Source organism: Pholis gunnellus, assembly GCF_910591455.1.
Source record: "Pholis gunnellus genome assembly, chromosome: 2".
In the NCBI taxonomy this organism is placed as follows: Eukaryota; Metazoa; Chordata; class Actinopteri; order Perciformes; family Pholidae; genus Pholis; species Pholis gunnellus.
Genome location: NC_136536.1, coordinates 24,096,227 through 24,116,932, shown reverse-complemented (window position 1 = coordinate 24,116,932; position 20,706 = coordinate 24,096,227). Strand labels below are relative to the sequence as shown.

The 20,706-nt window shown below is 42.2% G+C and overlaps 1 protein-coding gene across 1 annotated transcript in view; it reads right to left on the bottom strand.

Moving 5' to 3' along the window:
- LOC306712916 (rho guanine nucleotide exchange factor 10-like protein) overlaps nt 1–18,887 on the bottom strand; it is a 34,679-nt gene extending 15,792 nt beyond the window's left edge. The window contains exons 1-16 of the mRNA XM_079182393.1: nt 18,774–18,887; nt 18,656–18,683; nt 17,550–17,623; nt 17,373–17,441; nt 15,536–15,787; nt 13,444–13,577; nt 9,855–9,968; nt 9,491–9,599; nt 9,250–9,353; nt 7,958–8,035; nt 6,202–6,381; nt 5,371–5,487; nt 4,166–4,258; nt 2,718–2,888; nt 1,463–1,608; nt 897–1,063 (exon numbers count right to left, since the gene is read on the bottom strand). Of these exons, the coding sequence (XP_079038519.1) occupies nt 897–1,063; nt 1,463–1,608; nt 2,718–2,888; nt 4,166–4,258; nt 5,371–5,487; nt 6,202–6,381; nt 7,958–8,035; nt 9,250–9,353; nt 9,491–9,599; nt 9,855–9,968; nt 13,444–13,577; nt 15,536–15,787; nt 17,373–17,441; nt 17,550–17,623; nt 18,656–18,683; nt 18,774–18,840 (1,903 nt within the window). The 5' untranslated portion in view covers nt 18,841–18,887. The remainder of the gene's footprint in view (nt 1–896; nt 1,064–1,462; nt 1,609–2,717; nt 2,889–4,165; nt 4,259–5,370; nt 5,488–6,201; nt 6,382–7,957; nt 8,036–9,249; nt 9,354–9,490; nt 9,600–9,854; nt 9,969–13,443; nt 13,578–15,535; nt 15,788–17,372; nt 17,442–17,549; nt 17,624–18,655; nt 18,684–18,773) is intronic.
- Nucleotides 18,888–20,706: the final 1,819 nt, after the last annotated feature.

Genomic DNA, 20,706 nt, shown 5'->3' with positions numbered 1-20,706 from the left:
AAACGCTGTTTAAGTCTATAAATAAGTCATCTAATTCAGTCACAACACATCCATATACTATATATGCAATACTGTATATATATATATATATATATATATATATATTAGTGCTGGGCAACGATTACAATTTTTAATTGCGATTAATCACATGATTTTTCTGCGATTAATTGCATTGTTATGGCAAAGTTCAATAATGAATTCAAAAGTAGTGTATTGCGCACTTTTATTTAAAAAGTACTGCTATATGAACAAAAGTGCAATAACATTTAAGATAAATAAGGTTCTTTTTAACAGCAGAGTTCCCTTTACACAGTGTGACAGAACGATGTAGGGACGTGTTCAAAAGGCAGATGTCTCGCAGCAGCGATCATATCGATGTCCAGTAGTCTCCAGTGAGAGCAGCAGCTGGTGCTCGTTGTAACGCGTCGCTGTTGTCGTCCTCTCCTTTAACACAACTCGTGTTCTTCTTGTGACGGTGCGTCTTGAGGCTCATACGTGACGTCATTCGTTGCCATCCTAAAGGTGCGTTCACACCAAACGAGACAACACTGACCTGCAGTTTGTCTCCACTTCTCTGTAGCATCTGTTAGCTTGTGTTGCTTTAGTTTCTCTAAACTTCTCCCACTCGCTGCATCAACGTAGTCTGAAGACTTCCTCCACCGCTGCCAGTGAGCAACGCACTTTCAAAATAATAATAAAAAATAAAATGCGTTAACGCGCGATAAAATATTTGTCGGCGTTAATTAATGAATGCGTTAACGCGATAATAATGCGTTAACTTGCCCAGCACTAATATATATATATATATATATATGAGTATACATATCTACATATAATGCAGATCGTATATATTGTTCTATTCTCTTAAGTCAGTGTGTGTGGAGCAGTGGATGTACCAGTGGTGCTGGAGGTGGAGCTGTGGCATCTAGCCGTGATGACGCTGTCCCTTCTCTGGTGACTGTCCTGTCCCACCTCCACCACCTGAGTCTGCAGCAAGGGGCCACACCACTTCACCGTGTACTTAGGACCAACAGGAACCAGGCTGCTGATGTCAGGGGGACCCCTGGTGGACAAACATGTTCTAAATGTGGTCATGGCACACACACTGTATGTGGCAGCTACGCTGTGCAGGAGCTGTCTCATCAGTCCAAATCACAGCACCCCGTCTCCTCTGACCCCCGCTCCCCATGACATCACCTGAGTTTTGTTCAGCATCTACAGAGCTGAAACCTGGTCACTCCTTGAGAACAGACTCACTGCAACTAGAGGTTGTTAGTCGAGAATCTCTTCTCACGCATGAAGATTGATTGCTAACTGTTCCAAAAACAGCCATGTCTCACTCCTACATTCATGTTTTAATTACCACAGAAATAAACATGTAAATAATCAAATGTAGAGAGATTCCAGCACAGATAGAGGAGCTAAAGCAGCAGCCTCAGGGTCTACAGCAGGAGGTACTTACTTCAGGTTAACATTGGCACAGATCAGGGTGTCGTTGAGGAGGAAGACCTTCCGCTCCTTCGACTTGACAACTTCACCTTTATCACCATAAACTATTTCAGTGAGCAGTTCACACTGAATCCACTGCCGCTGCTCCGAGTTCAGCAGCTGGAAGCACAAAGCAGTTCACTGAAAAGCAGACCCTCACCTACACTCTCAGCTTCAGTCAGTATATGAACCAGTAAATGATCTTCTTTGGAGCCTGCTTGGAATAAAAGCTGAAAGGCAATGCTGTTCCAACACAAGTACAACCCGTACTCCCTGATCTTCAAAACGACAGATAACATCAAGACAAAGGCTTGCGGATGAATGAAGCTGTCTGGACGTTGATTAGTTTGGATGTAAAAAGCTTTTGGTGGCTTTTGGTCCGGTACCAGGTATCTCAATGATTACCAGTCACATCAATATGATGGATATTCATGGTCCCCAGAGGCTGATTCTTGAGGACCTTCACTCACCTCTGGCACCGTCACATAGCCAAAATAAATCAACAGAATACAAGAAACTTTCAAATTAGAAGAGATAGTTTGTGTTTTGTTGTAGGTACTTATCCATAGTCTGTGTATTACAGTAGATGCAGTCGGCACACCCCTACACAGGAGAAACAGATAGGACACAAGAGCAAAGCAATGCACTGCTGTGGACAGGGGCAGCAGCAAGCCTATTCTAGACACCTAAAAAGATTGATATCAGTCTAAATGTATGCTGTATTAGAACATTTATCTTTCCGTCAGACAGCCCTCTCTGTACTGATCTGATCTATGATCTCTTCAAAGCCAAAAGACTCCGTTGACTAATACTGTATAGATGATTTTCACTTATACTTCAGTTCCATGATGGAACATATTCTAAACGTAGCTACACTTAAACCGATACTGATTTATTTTATGTGTCTGAAACACATCACAGCAGTACATGACTTCACTCCTGTCTGTTTCTCCAAACTCCATCTCCTGGAGTGACACACTGAGTATGGAGAAGAACCTCATACAGCCTCACTTCTAAACATCCAAACTGTCCCTTCAATAGACATGCTGTCATTATATGTATTGGACAGATTGACTCTCCCATTTAATGTAGGCCATTCCAAGAGGAGATGCTGAATAGTATAGTTTATTTTGTGAATCAAAATATGATAACAATTTCAGTCCATAAGAGGCCAACCCATAGGTTACATCAATAGCTCATACATGGTGTTATCATGCACGGTGCGTCACCTTGCTGAGGTTGCGGTCCCCCACACTGTGTGCTAACTGCTGGATCTCAGCCTCCTGATCAGCCAGACGCTTCTGTTCGTTGAGCTTCTCGGCCAGAGTCTCCAGCGTAGTGAGAGCCAGCTGCAGCGGCAGCCGGTCGGTGTGGGTCTTTGGAGTGTTCTTCAACATGTCCTGACACAACACAACACAAACAAATGTCTCATTGGCCTTTGCTCTGTAACGTTTAAGGACGGCAGGATAAGAGCATAATCATGCTCGTCTTTGTTTTGTGATAGCAGGTGTTAAGGGCAAACATTTAGAGACGTTCTTTCAAAGTGACTGCCTTTCACTTCCTCTTGTCAGAAACTCCAACACGGAGTTTCAGCAAAAATTCAGGCCTGGAAATGAAACCAAACACTCCACTTGACTGCACACCACATGCTGCCCCTTTCTGAGAGATTTACTACTCCTGTTTGACAAAGCTGACAGGCTGCATAACCAGGGATCCAGGTCAGAACGGATTAGTTTCAACCGAATTACAATCACTGGTTCAATGTAGGACCTGTATGATGTAGAAATACAGTCATTACAAAGGGTTGTAAAGTGGGTATATGTTCCCGCCCTTCCTTCTTTCTCTCTCCCTCAGTCTCCTATCCTGGCAATCAGTTGATTGGGTTCCACCTGTGGGGGCCGGTCGTGCTGCTCGGTGGGTTGCACCAACTGCAGGCTGGCCAGTCGGCAGAGGGCGAGCCAAAGATAAAAGCAGGAAGACTCAGGAGTTCAGGGGGGCTTGTCGTCAATTGTTTTCTGTCGATGCTGAGAGCTAGACTTCGGGTTAATGTTTGTGGACAGTAGGGGAGTCTGGGGTACCCTGTACATTGACACACACGTAGCGTCTAGATACACAAGGCTTATTGGTCGGAGCCCCATGTGTATTTGGTTTTGGTCGAGTACATTTAGATAAACTTGAGAAGCTTTGTTTTCTTTGTTTGATTTAAGAGGTTTGTTAGTTAGGCCAAGTTTTGTTGTATTGGTTTCAATTGTTTGGCACGACCACACCTGTCACATCCTCTCCCACTCTGTGTTGAACTGTACGTGAGCAAAATAAATATTATTTATGGTACATGGGCTATTTGTTTATCATTTGGGTTGTTTTATGTTGGTCCCTGATCCTCCCCGGGAGGGACGTAACAGTACACATTATTTAAACAGTCATTTGTACATAAAGGAAATAAATACAAACATTTTTAACAAATCCTGAGGGTCCAGATGACATCTCACCAAAATCATGTTCACCGGGTCGTAGCTGATTTCAATATAATGAGAATAACTGGAGGGCGGATGTGTGATCAGTGGCTAGGGATGGGTTAAGTGCAGAGGCTACATTTCATATATGTACAATGTATAATGACGATGATGATAGTTAAGTTGAATATGTTTTTAAGTTGTAGGTGTGAACAGCCACTCACCTGCAGGAGCAGAATGAACTGAGGGAAGCGTTGGATAGGTTTGACCATCAGGCCGTACAGAGTGATCCTGTCTGGACTGGACGCCTGCTTTTTCTGAAAGTCACATGGAGAGTAGATTGTGTATCAGTGTTTTCTGCTTTAATGATGTCATATTAAAATAGGAACCATGTAGAGTGTTATAAAACCAAAGAGTTGCACATCATTAACTCTCACATGGATGTGTACTCCTTTCATGGGATATGTTTTGTAGAATTCTCTCAGTTTGGCTTTTAGTGCCGAATGAAAACAGACTGAATGTTTGGGCTGCGGTGTTGGAGCTTTGTGGAGAACCGCTCATACAAACTACTTCACACTCACACTGTGCTTCCTTAGGTCCTGTGCGATACAGCTGCCATGATGTACAGTAGTTGCATCACACACCCAAGGTGCAGCCCTAAACCTAACCCTTGCAGCTTTAGTGAATCCAAACTAACCCTTTAAAACACCAAAGTGGCTTTGAAGAGCGCATAGCTAATGGCTTCAGTTCTCCGTCAGAAAGGTCAAATTAATATTCTAAATGTAACGTACACTTAAAGTGATAGAGATGATTTTGGATGTCTATACATGACTTTGCTCCTGTGCTGGTTCTTCTGTCTGTTTCTCTAAACTCTATGTACTGTAGTAACACATCGAGTACGGAGAAGAACCACACTTCTAAAGATCTGAACTATCCCTTTAAAGATTGTGAGGAATGACAGCTCTGTGCTGCCCGTGTATTCATTCTGAATATCACTATGCTGCTTTTCATATCGCCATGTTTTGACTAATATGTCACTACTTTACTGTATAAGTTTCTCTCATATTATAGTTAATCCAGCTAACATTGAGTAAGAAAGTTTGGAAAATGTCAATATCTAAACTTTATTTCAGTAGTTGCGTAACTGATTTCATTTGTTTATTGTGCAGGAAGTTCCCGTGTTGTGTCTACTTAACTGTTTGCACTTTTATTGCCTTAGTTTTGAGCTTCAACACTGATGTAAAATCTGATCCGAAAAATAAAAGCACAAAGTCATTAAGTGCAAACCTTAACACTACCTTTTCTAGATGTACCAAGTTGAATGTTTGTGGCTGGTGTGTTACCAAACCTCCACTAACCCGTCCAGTGCAGAGCAGACATTGTTTGACTTTGTCAATAACTCAACTATGGTTTAAAACTGAGTGAGCACCTTAAGAAAGTCCAGGAAAGCAGGTTTAGACATGCAGGCCTTCTTGATCAGCGTCATGGCATTGGTGAAGTTGTTGATGTAGTCACTGTACACCTCCAGCACCATGGACTTAGAAAACTGTGGAGGGAAGAGCATGACAGGTCTCATTTCTATAACAATGTTCACGGCCACTGTTTCTGTCCATGCACACTCATTCAACACTACCTCTGCAGAAGTCTAAAAGTAACATGGAAGCTATTTTTCACCTGCTCAACCACCGACCTACTGCTGGCTCAGTAATCAACCATTACATCTACTTGAGATTTCAAAGATAACACAAACGTCAGGCTGACGTTTAGGGAAATGTGTATAAAATGATGAACTAGTCATCTAGAATGTATGACCTGATAAAACGGGGCAGCCATAAGACACAGAGGGGTGATTTTAAGGTTTTTAGACTGATCACATGACCTGCTGCTGTACTTCTGATTCTGTTTCAGATGTAATGCTATATTCTGAAACAAGAGCATTTTTCGTCTGTCAACCAGTCACTGCATGCTCTAGAGAAACTTAACTCTTAACTTAAGGTTCTGCATATTAAAGACCAAACATGAAGATGAGTTCACTTAGAACCACTCAGCCTGTGTAAACGGCTGTATCATTGCTCTAGTTTCAGTGGAGGCGCTTTGTCCTTAGTCTGAGAAAATAACCCTGATATCGTCGTGACGGCTGAGAGACAACACATTTATGAAAGAGAGCCTGTGTTACTGTGGAGTCTGAAAGACTGCTGGTAACAAAAGGAAGGAAGGTAGGAAAGGAAGAAGGAATCGGTGAAGCAAAGGTGTGACTAACCGAGGCGACGAACAGGTCTCCGATCGTCTCGCTGTGATCCCACTCGGCCACGCGGGACGCCAAGGCGATCTGGAACATCGAGTGGCACTGATGGATCTCCTGTAGACGGTAAAAAATTCGACGCACCTTCTTGGGGCTTAGGATCCAGTTCTGTTGCTCCAACAAAGGCTTCTGGTACTCCTGACAGACAAAGAAGGCTCAACTTGGCAAACTGTATTTCCTTTTTACGCTTTCAAAAGGATTACAGCGCTTACGCAGCATTTTCTTTTTTGTCTGGAGTTTTTTCTCAGCAGGGTTATTCAGTTAGCTGCATGCTGGAGTAGTTCAATTCAAATTATTTTTATATAACCCAAAATCACAAATTTGCCTCAGAGGGCTCTCAGGCTTTTTACCGTTGTGTATTTTGCACTTTGACACCCTTAATCACTTCCTGATAGCTTCATAATGACTTAAATTGGCACGTCAGGATTTTTAAGTAAAAGAATATTATCATCCTGAATCATACATTACATTACAGTCATTTAGCAGACGCTTTTATCCAAAGCGACGTACAATAAGTGTATTCAACATAGATATTCAAGAGAACTACTAGTCACCAGAAGTCATAAGTGCATCTCCTTTAAACAAGCATCTAAGAGCATAAACCAGAGCAAACGTACAGTGCAGAAACAAATGAATACAATGAGTGTAAGGCTCAGGGTAGTACTTCTTGAAGAGGTGAGTTTTCAGCCTGATGAAAGATGGGCAGCGACTCTGCTGTCCTGACGTCAGTGGGGAGTTCATTCCTCCACTGTGGGGCCAGGACAGAGAACAGCTGTGATCGGGTCGATCGACCGCAGGGACCTCTGAGCTTGACCATGGTCTGGAGATAGGAAGGAGCTGTTCCTTTCACTGCCCTGTAGTCCAGCACCAGAGTCTGAAACTGGATGTGAGCTCTTACAGGGAGCCAGTGTAGAGAACGGAGAAGGGAAGTTGTGTGGGAGAACTTGGGGAGATTGAACACCAGGCGAGCTGCAGCTTTCTGGACAAGCTCCAGAGGTCTGTTGGCCGACGCCGAGGCTCCGGCAAGTAGAGAGTTGCAGTAGTCCAGGAGGGAGATGACCAGAGCCTGGATGAGCACCTGCTCCGTCTCCTCAGTGAGGAAGGGGCGAATCCTCCTGATGTTGTAGAGCAGGAATCTACAGGAGCGTGTAACTGATGAGATGTTTGCTGAGAAGGACAGTTGGTCGTCCAGGGTCACACCCAGGTTCCTCGCTGTTGGGGGAAATCTAAATGAGTGCTTACAAAGCTTGGTAAGCGCTACAGCTGTTTAGTCTATTTATGTGTCAAGGCCTGCTGAGAGGGAGCTCTCAGCAGCATGTCCTGGATTGAAATGATAATAAGGACTGTGGGAGCATTAAGATGGAAGCAGGGGCAACAGTAGCTCGGTTTTGTCCAGGTTGAGCTTGAGGTGGTGTGTCGTCATCCACTTTGAGATGTCAGCCAATCACGCAGCGATGTGTGCCTCCACTTGAGTGTCACCGGGAGGAAATGACAAGACCAGCTGGGTGTCATCGGCATAACAATGGTAGGAGAAGTCATGCGAGCGAATATCAGAACCCAGAGATGGGTCATAAAGTGAAGAGCCACAGATGCTCTGGTGATGTTATTATCTTCTCAACACAACAGTGAACACAGACCATAAATATGTTCCACTCTCACTCTCTCCCATAGAAAGAAAGTGACTCCCTGTTACCTGAGGAGGGACGTGACTCACCTGGAGGATTCTCTTGAGAGAGTCCAGGTAGCTGCTCTCACTCTGCACAATGGAGCTGAGGATGAGACGTCTGACCACCTGAAGGAGGCAGTGAGAAACTTAAACATTCACATCAATGAATTATAAAAACACCTGCAATTCATTACTGTTTAGAGGTTATTCCAATATACCACATTGTATCCTGTAAATGATCAAATGAAAGCTGATATTAAAATAATAACGGTGTCTCAAATAATTGCTGTGGTCAGCACAAACACTACCACTAATAAAGGCCTGAACTGCAATGGCAAAATGAATTCAGTGCGATGTACATTTCTAAAGCACTAATTCCATCAGAGTCCTACTCAGCACTCTGCTGCTCTCTTGGTCTCTTTTTTGCACATTTATTTCTCACAATTAAATAATTTGCCATCTCCAGGAAGTGTTGAGTTCCACTTATAGAAGCTTAAAAGGAATAGTTCATCCACAAAATGATTATTTGTGTATTTATTACTCACCCAGTGTAACCTTGAACTGCTGAAGGACACTTTGCTTTTCTCTTATGCTCCACTTTGAAAGAAGAATCCAAATACGGAGAAACGTCTTGATGAATTGAAGTAAATGGCGTCGCGTTGGACAACAGCAAAACTATATCAAGACGTCAGTTTACAAACTCTCACAACTCGTGCAGTATAATCCGAGTCTGGTTTATCCAGTCTATGGATGTATCCAGTATGCTCACTACTTCACAAACGCATACATCTTGGTGAAAACCTTCCTATTTGCTGTTGTTAAACACAGCCCCCATTTACGTCCAATCACCAAGATCGTTCTGCCGGATTCTCCATTCACAGCAAAGGCCTGAGAGAAAAACGATGTTTTCCTCAAGAATCCAAGGCAACAGGTCAGTCATTGATATACAATTGGTCATTTTGTGTGAAGTTTTCCTTTATCGACCATTGAGGAAACAGCAAAGTAGAAGCATTGATTGGTGAATGAAAGCAGTATTATTGTAAAAAAGTGAAAGAGAGAACAGCAGAATGATGAGTGTGTAGCTGCACTGATGGAATTAGTGCTGTGGAAACTCAATTCATCAAGACGACAGGTCAACATGGAGGACGTGTTGAGTTATCAGCTAATTAAAACACGGTCTTCTTACTACAACAGGATCAAACAAACAGGGAGAATATAAATGTTACAGATACTGAGGTTAATCATAGGAAGCAGTGAAGCTGTAATGATTGTCAACGTGGATGCTGCTTTCTAAATACGCTGCAGAAGAACTAAAGCTGGTGGTCTTGAGTGTGCATCACCTGCTGAGTGCTGAGCCCCTCTGGCATGGGGCACAGCTGTGGTGGAGGGTGCTTCAACTCACACACAGACACATCCAGGTAACCTGCATCATCCTTTCCCTCGCCTGCAAAATGAAACACAACCCCTTTATGAATCTGTTCTTGTAGCTCTGATACAGATATTTATAACTGAAGAGTACTATAAGGCTGATCTCCACAAACGGAACAGAAGAGGTGAATTAGTTCATCCCGGTTTCTGCACCTGTGGAGTCTTTTCTCTGCAGGAATGACACTTTGCGAATCATGGCTAACTTGGTCTTTTCTAAACCGTCCCTGGTACCACTCCTCGCTGCTTTCATCAACTGCTGCACCTGGAAAGCACAATACAGTCGTATGAGCAAGGTTATGCATATTATCAAATCTGATACAAACATGTAACAAATGCAATTTGTCAAAAAAACCTGAAATGATCTTGTTTGATTTATCAGCCCTAATTTGTATCACATTAGTTGGTTAATCCGAGGTGCTAAAGGGCCAGCAGAACAAGTCCTTCCTCCCTCAAAGACTCTTCTTTATTATCTCTAAAAAAGAGGAAGAGGACTGGAGAGAAACAGTCAGACTCCTACCTTAGTGTCACAGCTCTGTCTGATGTGGGCAACATGAGGTGTAGTGAGACGCACCGCCAGCTCTCTCCTGGTGACGGCACAACGCTCCTTCAGCCTCAGCACATCTGCAGGCAGCTGGTGGTCCAACACCAGACAGCAGAGCAGAAAAAACATGTTCAAGATCAACGCACCAGAAAAACTAAAGCTGCACCACATGCTGAGGCCAGGAGGCCACAATGTTCTAACCCTAAACCTTCATGGGGAACGACTGGAAACACTAAAACGTGTTTGAGGTTAAATTACAGAAGGAGTGCCATTGAATATTTAATACACACCTTTATGACTTAAAGCTGGGAACAGACATTGAGATTACTGAAACATACAAAGAATATACACTACCGTTCAAAAGTTTGGGGTCACCCAGACAATTTCGTGTCAATTTTCAGTTTCTTCGCAATGTCTCTCATGGAATAGCTTCATTTCTAAGAACAAGAATAGACGGCGAGTTTCACATGAAAGTTCTCTTTTTCTGGCCATGTTGAGAGTAGAATCCAACCCACACATGTGATGCTCCAGATACTCAACTAGCTCAAAGGAAGGCCAGTTTTATAGCTTCTCTCACCAGCAGAACTGTTTTCAAGGGTTTTCTAATCATCAATTAGTCTTCTAAGGCGATTAGAACACTGGAGTGATAGTTGCTGGAAATGGGCCTCTATACACCGATGTAGATATTTCATTAAAAACCAGACGTTTCCACCTAGAATAGTCATTAACCACAGTAACAATGTATAGAGTGTATTTCTGATTCATTTAATGTTATCTTCATTGAAAGAAACAGTGCTTTTCTTTGAGAAATAAGGACATTTCTAAGTGACCCCAAACTTTTGAACGGTAGTGTACATCCTAAAAATGCATCACTAACACACTGGACGACTGTGATTTGATAAGAAACAAACGCAAGAAAAAGGAAAAGTGCTAAATCTGTATTAGACTGTGAATGAGATGACAAGGACAGTTAACTCTTCAACATGATGGACTTGGTTTTAAAATAATTCATTCCATGATTTTAACAGTGGTACATATTTCACGTTTAGAATACATGATGAATGACTGGATCAGAGGAGTAAGTCATCGTATCTGCCGACTGACCCGGCAACCCAGCCTGGAACACACTGTCACAGAAGTGGTGACCAACAATTGTTCCTGCTGATAGCAGCAGCACACTGAACGCACTGGACCTCAGTCAAATTGAAATAATGAAAGGGGCACTACACATGAAGATCAGGCAGGTCACAAGAAACTAATATAGGACTCGGTATGTTGAATTCTATCACATATGTTCTAGCAGCGTGCACTCAAATTCACGAATATTCATTAAAACTTTTCCAATCTGTTAAAAACTGACTGAAAAATATGCTGTTGAGACCTGATGAACTCTGTTAAAATCCATTAAACGAATGCGATCCAAAGACGCAGCAGAAGGTCTCTTTGAACTGGACCAGTTGGTGTTTCTCCACCACAGGCTGGTGACCAGACGATGTGCATGTATGTCCAATGTGTCGCAAGAATTCACGGCCACACAGGAACTAAGTAGTATAAACGACATGACATTGTAATGAAATTAAAAGTGAACACTTTTAGGTGGTTGTCAGTTTTCCAGACGTCATCTGTACTCAACGAGATTCAATACCCAGCTCAAGTTATTGCTGTTTCTTACTTAAAGCCTTAGAAGACCAAACACGTACCTGATATATCAGTGAATCTCTTCTATTCAGACATTTGATTTCTCCTTCCAAACATCATTCATTCGTAACATCTCCACACTGAAAGCTTGCTCCGTTACACTGTGTCTTTTTCAAAACACTAACACATGAGCTGAGTGGGGAAAGTCCACTGCAGGACTAACACATGATGACCGAACCAGAACACAGAAGTGCTGACTGAGCGAGGCGCTGCCACAAATAGTTCACTTCCTCTTTTTATCTAAGCAGGTTTCATTCACACTGTACAGTCATTATAAAGGAGCTGTGGCAATTCAGCTGCCAGGGAGATTCGTTTGGGTCGGACCAACATGGACTTTTTAAGATCCACACCCACTGATTGAGGGGTTGTTCCGTCACCACATTCAGACATTTGTTAATTCAACAGTGTAAATGTTAAAACTAAGCTCCACTGGACATCCAGCTGGAAACCTCACCTTAAAGCTGCATTAACCCAACATTAGGACCAACTAGAAAATTCTCTGTCTGTCTCTCTCTTTCTCCGCAATCTCTCTCTCTCTCTCACACACGCCTGTCATTTAAAAACCTCTGTGTGTGTGTGTCAAACATTCCTCTCCCCTCCTCTCCCCTCTCTCACCCACCCAGTCTCACCCTTTCAAAATAAAAGCCCCACAAATACAAGATTCAATCCGAGAGTATGAATGTAAAATGCAGAAACGAGAGAAGCGATATCTCAATCGAACCTCAACGATACCACCGGTAATATCGCCGTGTGTATATATTGCGACGTCTTCGGGCAGTAGAAGCCACACTGTCAAAATTTCCTGCAAAATGTTCTAGTTATTATTATTATTAAGCCCGATGGATTATATACAGTGTGCTTTGGCACAGGCAGTTTTACTGCCTTTGTGCTACAAAGCCACACTGAATGACTATGAAAGAAGTCGTTACATAGACTTATCACCAACTCTGCAGTTCCTCTCGTGTTTTGCATCTTTCGGTTCATTATTTCAGACACAGTTAGAGACTAGCTGGTGGACTCAGTGGAGCATTTACCAGATAAAGAGACAGGTGTTTCCTCAGGAGTTGATGGAGACCAAAGACAGAGCTAAAAGAGAGCGAATATTGGACTAACATTCATCACATGGACACAAGACTCCTAATGAATGATCGTGTTGTATATGCTAGGTGTGTCAATAAGCAATTGTTTGCTAACTATAGCCACGTGAACATTATAAGGTGATAATATGCCATTTTTGTGCGAGAAGCTTGTTCTGCTGCCCCCATGTGGCCAAAAACAAGATTGAATGCTTTAAATCTTTATTCAAGATATATCTTGTATATCAGTTTTTTATTTGAATTATTTTACTATCATGTTCGTTATTTGCACTATAATACACTGTTTGGCTTATAATGACCTCAATAAACAACATGTGCTTTAGTTAGTATTTATTTCCCCCTTGTCCTTTATCTGTAAAGCACTTTGCAAACCTGTGACCAAAAATATGTTATTATATATTTATCACATATTAGTCAAAACCATGTTTTCACCATATGTGCAGTAATGTTATCTTATTCTAAATAAATCAAATAAACATGAATCTCATTCTCATTAACATCATGCATGTGGGCAAACACGTCACATCATTTCTAGCATGGCATTGAAATAACCCAAACATCAGTATGTTTCACAACAGGCATCCACTCTTCAACACATGACTGATGTACTCATATTGTGAAGCAAATGGAAACTTTCAGTGAACAATTACACAGTCTCAGCTTTAAAAGGAAGCATTACTCATACTGCTTTTGTGGATTTGGGATTTCCTGCCAGACAGAGGAATATTATGAAGTCTTAGCATTCACATTGAAAAGATGTAATGAGTTACCTTGCTACTGCTGCGGGCTGGAGCAACAGTCTCACTGTCAGACAGCTCATCATAACTCTCAAACTCACTGGAGCTCCAGCCGTTGGAGCCCCGGTGATCAGGTCTCTGGATGTCCTCGTAGATGCCATCAACATCTATATATAGAAGCCAACAGAACACATAATGTGCAGTTTCACATAAAAGGGTTAACAATTGTGTCTCTTAAAGCAATATTATGAAAGAATTGGTATTTGTGTGGCTTGGTTTTGCTGAAATAGGGCTAGTGTTTAGTTTGCTTAATGTTTAAATGTGACTTTTGACATGTGGAAAAACTAAATAACTCAGAGAGACAGGGATGACACCACCAACGTTGCAATCTTTCATAAATGACATTGGCAGCAATAAACAATGTGATGTCAGGTTGTCGTTCTCCCGTTAGCCTTGGGACAGATCACTAGCTTGTGTCAGGACAGTATAAACAGTTTCCAACCCTGCATTAGTTGGCTCAATATCAAGCTAGCTTCTTCTTATAGCTAGCTGTTGATGTGTGCTCACTCAGGAAAAGTGCTTTCAGTCAGTCTGCATTTTCTGTAAAACGTCTGTCCATCCCAGTCACCATTGGAGAACTGGACACATTTAAGGCTCATTTAAAGAGATGGTTAATGAGTACCCATCTCTGTCAGCACAGAATGTAACTGCACCTTACTCCTCAATCTGTCTGTGCTGGACTTCTCTCGGTCTGTCTGCTAAATGCTAAATGGAATGTACTTGTTTCTCTCTTTTTTAACTCTACATGTCATCATTCACCATTCACACCCATTCACACACTACCATGCAAGGTGCCACCTGCCCATCAGGACTAACTAACATACACCACTACAAGAGCAATTGAAGCTAATTAGCGTAATTTCGGGAGCAGGACCACACCTCTAACACGCTTCTTCCGGTATTCCTATAAATACCTCCCTAACCCACTCTTCCTGTCCCGTTTACGCATTCCAAACCCCACCCTCCCAACCCCTCTTTCCCCTTCCTCTCTCCCTCCTCTCTTTCTATCTTTTTCGTAGGGTCCTGTAGGGGTTCGTCGTGCCCGGGCGCCACGCTCCCCACAACCCATCCGACCGACGGAATCAACAAAGATTCCTCTTTCATTCATGTCTCACAAATAAAATCGTTAAACGCATTCAGTTGATGGTGTGGTCCTTGCTAGTGAATTTGGGGTTGAGTGTCTTGCCCAAGGACACATTGACATGGACTAGTGGAGCAGGGGGATCAAACCGCCGATCCTCTGATTGGAGGACGACCCTGCTCTACCACTGGGCAAAAGTCGCCCCCTGCTGTATGTTTTTAGAGTCTAACAATGCAACATCATTTTGTCTTTAATCCGTGTTTCTATTAACATAATTATCCCTCATATATTTGCTCCGATGTGTTGTTTTATGAGTCTTAATAGTATTCTGTTTTTTAGGGTGACTTTGGTGCCTCTTGGCTAACTCTGGCACATTTACAGTGATCTTATATTAATGTGCACTGTCCCCAAATAAACCAAATATTAAAAAAAGAACAGGCAGTCAGGGCGAGAGTGGTAATGAAAGAGGTGCCAGTCTCCCTGTTACAGGTCAGTGAAACATCAAAATGATGTAGAAGGTTAAAAAGTTGCATAATGTTGCCTAAAAGGTTCTATATAGGATTCAGAGTGTAAATACAGCAGCACATGTAAAATATATAGTAGAGTACTGTCACTCTGCCTCTGTGTGTGTTGTTATCAGAGCTTCTCTGTGCTTTGTATACATAGCTGGTCGTGCATGCTTTTAGTGCACGAGAGCCTCCGGTGGGCTCTGCACTGCTGTCAAAACAGCTGATAACGCCATCCAGACCGACTGTACCCACCCTCTGGTTCCCCTCTCAAGTAACACTGTTAGCACTGTTACCATTGTTAGCGCTGTTAGCTTCTAGCTGCTACCCACCCGCTCCCATACTGAGAGCCGTGTGGAGGCAAAAGATATGATCTAAATTCCATACAGAGAACCTTTAAGCCTCTAGTCCACAGGGTTGAAGGTGGTGTCAGAGTTACACACTGATCACTGCTATGATGTAAAAAACAATGACTCACCTTCCACTGGGTGCTGAAGGTTCTCAGCAGGCACGTCGTCATAGATGATCTCTGGGTCTCTGACCACACTGTCTGGACTGCAGATCTCTGGACTCTGGTTGGTTGGTCTGTCTACCTCAGCTGTGTGATGTTTAGTCTGTGGGCTGACTAAAGAGGACACCTTGGTCTCAGCCGCGTCCAGCTGTTGGCTGCACCCATTTATTGCGCTGCCGGACTCATCCTGACCGCCTTCTGCCATTAAAGAAGGCTTTTCTACAAAACAATGAGACCACTGGTTCAAGTACCACAGTGTTAAAGAATCCTTTTTTTAATATCACATATGCTACATTTTGTTGAATGCTGTCTACAGCATGCAGCAGTGTGTATTTAAGATTCAGTCGCCATTGATTATCATTGATTTCAACAGTAGGAGTAAATACAGTAAAGATGCACTTGTAGGGTAATTAAGTCAGAATATTATGAGATTAAAATAACGTGGAGAATAAAATGTCTTTAAGAACCTCTTATGTATTTTGTTTGGTACTGAATGCATGACACTGAGATAACAGTGTGATAAACAGAGTGATGAACAGTCATGGTTACATATTCTCTCACAAACATTTAATTCCCGTGAAACTAATTAGTAACTTTTATTTTGACCTGATCCCTGGAACCCCTTCAAGGACTCTGGGCTAAGTGTGTGTGTGTGTGTGTGTGTTCTAGAGTTTGATTTCAGCACTGTTGAGGACCTTTATGACCTCACCTTAAAGATAGATTTGAGACAGACCGGCTTCCGGTCTAAAGGACCTTCATCAGAGCATACATGGCTCAACTGGAATGGCAGATGTGTTTTAATGGTGAAAACACCTACAGCTGTTTCATTAACAACTGCTAATCATCACAACAAAAGCAGAGCAGTTTTTGTGGTTGATGTGCTGATGAAATGTAGATCATGTGATACACTATAGTACAGGCGATTGTCTCCCCATGTTGTGTAATACATCACTACATGACTGACTGTATTCCTCACTGTGATGCAACATATCATCGTGCTGTCATAGTTTCTATTTTCACACCTACAATTGCTGATTACTTCAGTATGGAGCAATCTGTCATATACATACTCCTGATATGTTTAATCTCAATGTTATGGCTTCAGTTTATGATGGAATGGGATCCATATGCTGATCCTTCCCCATGGTAGAAACATATGTTGGTGTTAAGGCTTTTGCCTCCAGACAGCTCATGGTAAACTGAGGCCATGTGTTTTGGAGTGTCGCAATCCAAGTTCGTCTATGCTTGTCTTAAACAGAGCACCCAACGGACTACAAAGACTTGTATACTTCTCTGATAAAAGGTTCACTGCCTACAGGAAAGATACTAATTTAAATGAACGACTTCTGAGGAACAGGTTTCTTATATGCATGACTGTGACCTGTAGAGACTGGCATAACACAATTACCATAACGTGCTGCACAACCACACTCTCACTACTTCAATATGCTCACAAGTACTACTGCACATGTACGACCTACTGACTGAATTCATGGTAAACTACCACTCAGATGATAGAAAGATTGGTCTATGTTTGTGGGTGAACACACACATACACAGTACTCACACAGTACAGGGGTATGGAACAGAGGACAGCTAGCTATTCCTAATGCTAACAGCTAGGTGAAGCTGGAAGTAATGACTGTATGCACAGGACTTGGGCTCTTTATTCCAACTCAACAGGGTATTGATTTACATGTATCAAATAAAAGGATGGAGCCTCACTGAAACATCATACCATATCAAGCCTCATACCTTTGCTACAAGCTAGCTACCAGAGCTAACACTATAGGCAGTTGTGTACCTTTGTGTAATCGCACTGTGAGCTCTGAGACCACACTGAGCCACTCCTTGGCTCGAAGTGATGCCTGTGCTGTCCGGATGCAATCAAACAGAAAAACATCCTCACTTTCATGAGCATATGGACACAGACCAGCTGTGAGCCGGAACCAGAGCTCCGGCTCCGCCTCTTATTTCTTACCTTCATCAATACTGCTCACTTTCCAGAAACTCTCTGACTCTCCAGTCACTCCCAGATCAGAGGAAGTGGAACGCCTGCAACAAGCATATTAATCTGCATTTAGTCATAGCAGCAAGACATGCTTCATCAGTCCATGAGGGGATTTCTCTCCCATTTTGGGGATGAACTGCACTCCAATACCACTCAATAGATAAAAGCCTGGTTGCCAAAAAAAAACTCAACTAAAGGTCCACTTACTTACTTAACAAGTGACCAAAGAACTTTGGAACTTGATAATAGGTGGTCGTATAAAGGAGACACATCTGTTGAGACACAGTCTACATTCGTTGCTGAAGATCATGCAGTGTGGTTTTAAACCTCTGGAATAAAGATAGTCAGTGGATCTTAATAAACCTTTTTTTTAGGGCTTTTCCTGTTTTTCAAGGTTCCAGAATGAACTTTCATGTTCAGCTAGAAACTTACGTTTAATAGAGAGACAGACTGGTGACACCCACAACATGACCTCTATGGTAGTAAATGTCAAATGTTGTCCTATCATAACACAAGAAAGTATGAGGTAAGATGAAGTCTGATGATTTCTATTTATATAGAAGTTTTCTTCGAATTCTAAATTAGATAATGTGTTTATTGCATTGTAAATCTATCTAGTTTTTTTTGCCACATACCAGTTCACTGGAGTTTAACTGGCATGTGGTTTTGGTGACAAACCTGACAGGTATCAGAACTATGTGGTCAGAGTGCAAAATATCCACTATAACAGAACAGTGACTCATTTCATATGAACTGATTCCAATGGTGATACTGGTCAGTCTCCTCCAGATATGCCAACAGGCATTCTACTGTCACCTGGTTTCATACTGGTAACATTTGGTTTGTCTGTTCTTTTCTTCAAGTCTACTTACATCGGACATGCAATTCTATATTCTAAATGTGCAAAATGTGTTTTTCTTTGCATGGCCCTAGATATAACACACAACACTGATTCAAAAAATGAAATTCCAGAGATTATCGGTCCGCTTATGTTTGGCTTAAAGATTTGAATGTAGTCAGTTAAATGTGTTCTCTTGCATGTGTAACAGGCTATAATTTATTCAATCATAACTTACCCTTCTGGTGACTCCCTGACCTCCATATCTGGCAAAAAGAGAAAATTACAATGTCATCTAAAAGCATAAAACCCTTATTTCAATACATCCATACCTATTGTGTACTTGCTATGTTCACCTGGGCAGTGCTGCTGGTACACTGAGGGGTTTAGGCCCTCCTGCATAGTAATGGTTGCTCCATTCATGCCCTGCCTTGCTATCTCCTGGGCTTTGTTTGTCTTGGCGTAAAGGTTTGACAATGCTGTGTCTGTGGTCCAGTCACTCTTCATCAAGGAGCCGGAACTCCTCTCTGGAGGTCCCATCTCCTCCAAGTCATCGAACTCAAACTCCTCCCCCTGCTCCTCTTCATCTACATCTTCTTCTATGTGTGACGCCTCATTCGATATAGACACTGAAGAAAGAAGCAGGTGATTTAGTACTTAATACCTGAGATGAGCACAGGTGTTCAGCTAAAAACACGTCATTTGGATTTTGACTTTCCAGGCAGTGTCCAGAAGTAAATCCAAGACTTCTTTGCAGTAAGAATAAAGTGCTTGTTAGAAAGTAACAAAAAGTAACAAAGTGTGTCCACAGTCACAATAAAATGAAAGAGAAAAACAGTTTTTGAAGCCTGGTTCCACACCATCCACATGACCAGTTTGTTCAATGATTTCAATAGGCCTGCTCACTGACACACAGCTGTTTGGCCTAATTGGAAAAACCATCAACCTTCATAGGCGGGACTAAGAATTCTTAAAAATCCATGAACTGCTCCTACAGCTACACCTTTCGTTTGCACTTAATGGGCCTTCGGTGTGTCATCCACAAGTCCCCCCCCCCCCCCCCCCTCCTGAGTATATCTGTTTTATGTAACTGAGACAAACCAGTCAAACCCATGGACAGCTTCAGGACGGGAGAGACAAACAGAGTATTGCATACTGAATATAGAATAGTGCCATAAACATTAAGTACTTGGTTTGAATATTTCCCTTAGTGTTAACATCCTGACTTCAATGAAGAGCTGGAACAAGCCAATACACAACAAAGCTGAGATACTGTCAGACAAGTTTTTTTTATGTACTTAAAAGTCATAAAGGTGAAATGGAAAATCAACAGCTGTAGAAGAAGTATTTAAATCTTTTAAATGAGTAAAAGTAGAGGTAGCAACACTACATTGTCAAATACTGTAAATAAGTCCTGCATTCCAACAAATCTTACCAGAGTATTAGCATCAAAATATATCTAAAGTACCAAAAGTAAAATGATTCATTATCACACCAACAACCAAAAAAGTTACAAATGACACAATGCAGCATAATACAGCATTTATACTGACACTTTAATGACAAGTCTCTCAACGTGTTGATCCTCACTCAGTGTGAAACCTGGGCCTGTTTAGATGAACACAAAGCTGACATCCTGGCAGAAACTGAAAGGCTCACACAAAGCTCTTCCTCCACAGCTCTCAGTCTCTCTGTTTTTAGTTTTGTTGTTGTGGTATATTTCATGCGGCAGTGATGTTGAAGTGATGATCGAAGGAAGCTCCGCGGACACTGTTCTTGATATTATAATGAAGTTTATTACAAACAAGCAACACATGTCATACAGCCGGCTAGCGCGACCGGAGAGTCTCAGCCAATTCAAAATGACTCTCAAGTGCGGAGAATCCTCAGTCTCCTTATATCCAGCTGATGCCCATCCCCTGAGGTTAGAGAAGATAACTCACAAGGAGCGTAGCATGTTGGCCGCTCTAGGACCCCTAATAAACATGTCTCGGACATGGGCCCCTGGTCTTCCTCGCACCCTGCTCCGATAATAAGGAACATCTGGACATGTTATCAGGGTGCATAAATTAAGGACCTGGCTCCTACACTCCCTATATCTGCTCCATGCAAAGGACAGAGTTCATGCCTTCTACACTCCATATATCTGCTCCATGCAAAGGACAGAGTTCATGCCTTCTACACTCCATATATCTGCTCCATGCAAAGGACATGAGTTCAAACACTTATGCTGTTTAATGTGTAGGCGGAAAATACACCACATTGTCCAGATCAGAGTCTGCATTTTTC